This window comes from Agelaius tricolor, unplaced genomic scaffold (genome assembly GCF_023055355.1).
Source record: "Agelaius tricolor isolate 1412-34295 unplaced genomic scaffold, bAgeTri1.0.p SCAF_9, whole genome shotgun sequence".
NCBI lineage: Eukaryota > Metazoa > Chordata > Aves > Passeriformes > Icteridae > Agelaius > Agelaius tricolor.
The window spans coordinates 3,366,124-3,372,483 of NW_027269269.1; the positions used below are offsets into that span (position 1 = coordinate 3,366,124).

The 6,360-nt window shown below is 42.6% G+C and overlaps 1 protein-coding gene across 2 annotated transcripts in view; it reads right to left on the reverse strand.

The window, feature by feature from the left end:
- NUP58 (nucleoporin 58) overlaps positions 1–5,096 on the reverse strand; it is a 36,318-nt gene extending 31,222 nt beyond the window's left edge. Inside the window, exons 1-2 of one of the 2 annotated variants that reach the window (XM_071434046.1) lie at positions 4,773–5,096; positions 988–1,127 (exon numbers count right to left, since the gene is read on the reverse strand). In XM_071434046.1, the coding sequence (XP_071290147.1) occupies positions 988–1,127; positions 4,773–4,885 (253 nt within the window). In that variant the 5' untranslated portion in view covers positions 4,886–5,096. The remainder of the gene's footprint in view (positions 1–987; positions 1,128–4,772) is intronic. The other variant, XM_071434045.1, reaches the window with a different exon arrangement.
- Between the last annotated feature and the right edge of the window lie 1,264 nt (positions 5,097–6,360).

A 6,360-nucleotide genomic window follows, 5' to 3' on the forward strand; every position in this document is an offset into this window, starting at 1 on the left:
ACGGTAGTACATAACATCAGCATGCAAACCAGCAGATTTACAGTACAATGAAAAGGATTATAGAGTCTAAAGTCCTTGTAAAATCCTATCTTGGTTTAGGGTTTCTGGCCCACTGGTAATTTAAAGAGACTATTCTGGACACAGTGTTAGGCCACTTCCTATTTTAAAAACCATCTGATTACATTATCAAAAGAATCACTGAAATAAAATTACCCCAATGTAGCCAAACACAGTAATACAAGCTTTCAGTCTATTGCTGATTTTATTTTTAGTAGATTGGTCCTTAGAACTTTCCCCATCTACTCATATAAGCATACAAGAAGAAAAAGACCATTTTATCAAGCAATATTGCAGCAAAGTAAAATTTATTTTTATGTTTGCTTGACAGCTGAAAAAAACCCCACCCAGTCAGGAAAGCTTTATAATTTTGTACTCCATTACTGCTATAAGAAGCTGTGTGTTAATAGGCTGAATTAGAGACCTAAGAAAATATTCAATTCCTTCAGGCATATTGCATTAAATACCCCCAAATAACAAACTCAGAAATATTCACTACTGCAGAATTACAAGTATTGCTTTACAAATGCAAACAATCTCACAAAGTTTTAAACTACTTCTAAAATCTTAATATACCTCAATTTTAAATTAATTCTGGATGCATCCTGGATGAAAAGTTAAGATTTTTAAAATACACCAGGATTCAAACTACAAAACAATTTACACATAGCCCAGGAAGTTTTCTGGTAATTGCAGTTGTCTTTCTGCTGCACCGGTACCACTTAATCCTTAATTCATGATCTTTCAAGCTACTCAAAGAAGCAGCTTTATAAAACTGTAATATTATTCTAATATAAAACTGTAAGTAATATTCTAAGCTACAGAATGACTGTAAAAGAGTAAACATTTTAGTATGACCCAGTTTGAGTAAATATAATTTATATGTTCACTGCTGAATCCAAAACTTGCAGTACAAGAATTCTTTTCTACCTGTACTGGTGCTTCCTAGTGTAAAGCCAGTGGTTGATTTTGATCCAAAAAGTCCACTCCCAAAACCCAATGAAGGAGCCGATGTAGTTGCTGTAGCAGTGGAAGAGCCCAGAGTTCCAAAATTAAGTCCTCCTGTTGAGCTATTACAAAATAAGACTATTAGCAGCAATTCTATTTCAAAATGAAAACACTCCCCCCTTATATCAATTTCTTTCAGATGCCATCATTCACTTTCCCACAAACATCATTCATCACAAACAACCCAGCTGGGCAAGACAGAGTCCAAGCTCACTGCTACTGAACAGAAAGAAGGAGCCGTTCCCCCCTTTCCTTCCACAGCTCTGTAACTCCCATTGCTTCCCTGGCAATAACTCCAGCATTTGTTCAGCCAGTGCTGAGCTGATTGACCTTACTAGACCACTTAGAAATTTAAACTTTTCTCTGCCAGATATCTCATTCATTCTGCCTAATTGTTCTCCCCATGCTACTGAAATGAGAGAACAAATGCTAGAGAAAGCACAGAGATGAAAACAAATCTGTATGATCTTTTCAAAGCAGGTTACAAGTCCAGTTAGTTCTCTGACCAGAAATTTCAACCAGAGTTGCTTTCTTTCATTCTTAAGTGATAAGCAGAGATACAGAACCATTCACATCAACACCACAGCTTCACCCTATCTTACTATCAAAACACACTGAAGCATGAATTAATTTTCTAACCAAAATGCTATCCTTTTGCACAGATTCCAACCACATGCCTACTGTATTTTTTCAGACTGTCTACCTGTCAGAAAGTTAAAGAAAATCAACTTTCAGATCTACTATTACAGATGAAGGGGAAGAGAAAGAACAGAGATAATCAGACCAGTCATCACTAGGAAAATGAAGGCATTAATACTTTTTTTGGGTGACTATACATTTTAGACTTCATGCCAAACAGAAAACAAGCTTTACAATTAGCACTGAACACTGGAGAATAATCATGGTTACCTCCAGCCAATGAAATTACAGCTACTAGCACCCAGATGAGTCTGTGGTTTTAAAAATTTTCTTCTTATTTGATGAAAGATCAGATGAATAATTTGTAGTAACTTCCTGGTCCCATTTGTGAGCCTTTTTAGAAACCAGGTTCAGTTTTCACTAACATTTTGCTTAAGTACAACAGCAACACTGAAATAAAATTTAGACTTCACCAAGGACTGTTATCTTTTAGATGTTCAGTATTCTCTCATTTCTCCCTCATCTCCTCTCTCTTTGTGTATGAGGGCAGCTCCTAAAATAACAAGTCAAACACAAAAGTAAATCCATACCAAAAAAGGTACAATTAGTTGTTGAATTAGAACTTTTCAAGCTATCAATAAAACCGATCATGGCAAGCCCACCTGTCTGCAAGTTCAGAACTAGGTGTGAGTTGTTTTTTAGGCAGTAATTTGGGAAGCAGAGTGGCCAAGAAGTTTAGAAGGACAAAGACGCGCAAACTGTCACACAGGATGCACAGCCTTTCAGCTGTCTTTGCTCCCAAAATTTCAACACACCAAACTGCAGCACCATGACCTAATGACTTGAAAACTTAAACATGGTGCTTCTCTCACTAGTCAAGAGCTTACATTTTTCAAGTCTCATTTTTCCAGTAGATGACTCTTCTGTGCGAGTTTTTTGTGTTACAGCATTCCCGTAGAAGAAAGCTAAGGTACAAACTGTGATATTTGGCACTACAGGAGGACAAAAAAAACCCCAAACCAACACAAATAAAATGAAGTGGCCTTTTTTTCAAGGTAGAAAGAATCCAAAATGTAGGAACAAAGTAATGGCAGCATTCTCACCAGCAGGAGAAAGCATGGACCGGAAGAACACAGATGGAAGGTCAGGTCAGGGAAGTCAGGTCTGAACTCTAATTCTAGAACTAGAATGAAGCACTGCCCCTGGCTGAAGAATACAATAAGCAAACAACAACTAGAAAAGAGTGCAAGCACCTGAAAGTCTGCTGGTGCAAAGTACGAATTAGATAGGCTTACATGTCACAGATGCTTTCAGCTGCCAGAATACAATCCTTGCTCATGTGACATTTATGCTTGGACCAGACAATGAAATTCTTTTTCTCCCAACACCTGGCAATATCATCTTAGACCCAGCTCAGAAGAACAGCTTCTTACAGTCTTAAACATGTTCACAAGCAAATTATCTCAGAGAGATGCTCAAGAACCAGTAAGAAGGCCCCTTCCTCTATGAAATTCTTTAACCAACAGCCCTGAAGACTGGTCCTGCTTGGAAAAATAAAGAAATGAATAAAAATACAGAGACCCATACTGCTATTACTTAGCACGTATTAAACTTTTTTTAAGTGATAAAAAAGCCAGCTGGAACATAAAAAAAGCCCACCAAACAAAAACATTTAAGTTCAATACACAGTTTTTAAAAGCGCAGATCAACAAGACAAAAGAGTTTCTCTTATTTCAGTACATTTAGAAGAATGGTTTTGAATTAACAAATAGTATTTTAACTTGCTCAGTTGAATCACAGGAAACCAACATTAAGAAGGCATGAAGCAAAGGCGGAAAAACTCTATCAAGTCTACATTAGCTTTACTGTAGAAGTTAAAAAACCAAGCAAACAAAAAACAAAAAAAACCCCAGAAAACCACCACCACAAGATAACTCAAAACCCCCAAACAATCCCCTTCCTCCAAAACCAAGCAGAAATAACACAAGAAAGTCATCAATCTGTCACAACCACAACATTTACATTATTACAACAAACTCAGAAATCTTATTCCCCTCTCCTATGGGCTCCCAAAGAAGCAATACTGCCATTTAACCCAAGAATTAAATGGATGTCTTTCAGATCCAGATGTTCTGTTCTCTCCATCTCACAGTGCTATTTCCTGACGGTTCTAACAGGTATTTCCAAATGTTGCACCTTAAGCGAAGCTCCCTTGAGTGACGACCCTTGTGCATTTAGTTTACACTACAGTGATCAATTCTAAATACATTTGGGAAAGTCTCTGACACAACAACCTTGATCTTCAACAGAGGTACAACAGCAAGCAGGTCAGAATAAAGAGGCTCTGCCAGTCCAGTTGTGTGCAAAGAAACAGAAAATGGGGGAAAAAAACCCCAAACCACTAACAAGAAAGACTTACCGATTATTCTGAGAAACCTAAACCATAACGCTTGGAGTACAGAGCCTGCTGTACATCACATGCACAAAGTTCTCCTTTTACTCCAAGATACTATATACCGAATACAAGGTTCTTTTTGTTAGAAAGGGTTAGCTCGAACCTAACTTCCAAAACATATACAGAACATCTTTTGGACACTGAACATGTGGGCTCTGGCATCAACATGCTCCACGCCGCGGACACAAACGCGGGCTGACTTCTGAGAGAAACCTGGATGCACATCTGATTCACATCCTGCGTTCAGAGCGGCAGGCAGAACCGTAGAGGGAAGCATCCAAAGCCAAAGCAAAGCACAATAAGAACAGCAACTCCCTTAATTGTTAGCGGCTGAACAGATCGCTCTCTACAGGCACAGAAAAAGACAAGGGGAGGGAGGCCGGGGCAGACACGGCGCACCAAGGGCCCTGCGGCCGGGACTGCCGGAGCCCCGGGCCCCTTCGGGGGCGGGCGAGGCGCCGAGCCCCGAGCAGTGCCTCGCTCACTCACACACGCACGGGCCGCCCCCGCCCCCCGCGGCCCGTGTTCAGGCTGGGCCCAGGCCCACGTGGCAGCCTCGGGCCGCGGGGGCTGCAGGCACGGCCGACCCGAGAGGAGCGGGGAGCCGAGTTACCTCGGCGTGGCGGTTCCGAAGGAAAAACCCCCGACTGCTGCTCCTCCTCCTCCTGCCCCGGCGGCCGCCGTGGAGCCCAGGGTGCCCGCGCCGAAGGAGAAGCCCGTAGACATGGCGACGACGGCGGCGGCGGGAAGAGCCAGAGAGCGGGGCCGGGAGCCGGCGGCGAGTGCCGGGTCGCTGGGTGAGCGGGTCGGTGCTGCGGTCGCGGCCCCTCAGCCCCGCATCGCGCCCGCCGCCACCTGCGCAGCGAGCGGCGACACCGAGCGCGCGGACGGACGCCGGCCACGCTGCCCTCCGCGCGCCCGCCGCGGTGCACCACGGGACGGCCCGGCGGCCCTTAAAGCGACAGCGACGCGCGGGAGCCGCGCTGGGAGAGAGCGCCGCGTCCCGCCTGTGCCCCGGCAGCACCAGGGCGGCTGGCCCATGGCACAGATTGAAATATGGCAGGGTCCATCTCAACGTCAGGAAACACTGCTAGAGTGACCGAGCGCTCATCAGGTTGCCCAAATAAGTTGTGGGGTCTCTAATGATTTTTAAAGGCTGCCTGGACGTGGTATTGGGCAAGTGGCTCCGAGTGGCCCTCAAGCACGTGGAGGCTACTAAGCACCTCCAGGGACAGTAGAAAGAACCGTCTTCTAGGAATATCGCCATGTGCGAGACTCACAGACTGAAGCAGAGGCCTGCGTGACCAGGGAACAGCTCATTTCTCACACATCTACTGTCATCCCCTTGTTAGGAAAATTAATCCAAGATGCCAGAGGTTTATGTCAAAAAAGGAGTCCTGTAATTTTATTAAAATAAAGGGAAAGGCTGTGGGGCATTTCTCATGGGGGTCTCTAAAATTGTTGGGGAACGCAGCCCCCTTTTATGCTAAGTTCCCAATCACCCTCTTCTTTTTCCTAACTGGCTGAGGTACTCAGAAGGTACAGACTTCCCAAGACACCTACTGTGAAAAATGCCAATCACTTGTTTTTTAAAATTTTAAAAGTTTAATGATAATAAAATGGTTATAAAAATAGCAATATAATTAGAGTAATGATAATTTGGACAATTTGGGTTAGGACAATATGAGACAACAGAAACCAAGAGTTATGGACGTCCGGGTACCTTTTTCTGGGCAACATAAGCCTGAAAAAGGACACATGTTACAGAGGATTAACTCTTAAAAACAATAACCTGTTGCATATTCCTACATCTCCTACATGATGCATAAATTCCATTCAAACAAAGGATTCTGTCAGATCATCGTCAACTTCTTCCTCTTAATCCTGATGGCATTGTCATGGCTGAGCGAGGTGGGAAGAAGTTCATTTCTTCTGATAAGAGAGCAATAAATTCTTTCTCGGAAAGATTTAGGTGTCCTGTGACTGCTATCTTGTTGCGAGTCCTTTCTTTAAAGAAAGTATCTTACATAGCATAGTTTCTATTTTAACATTATGTTATAACCTAGAACTATATTTAACACACTACTTAAGAAAATTAATACAGCTAAACTTTCTAACATAACACATATAAAATTCATTTTAATATTTGCAAAAAGCCAATCATAAAATACGCCTTTTTCATACCTACTCTATGCCCCTGT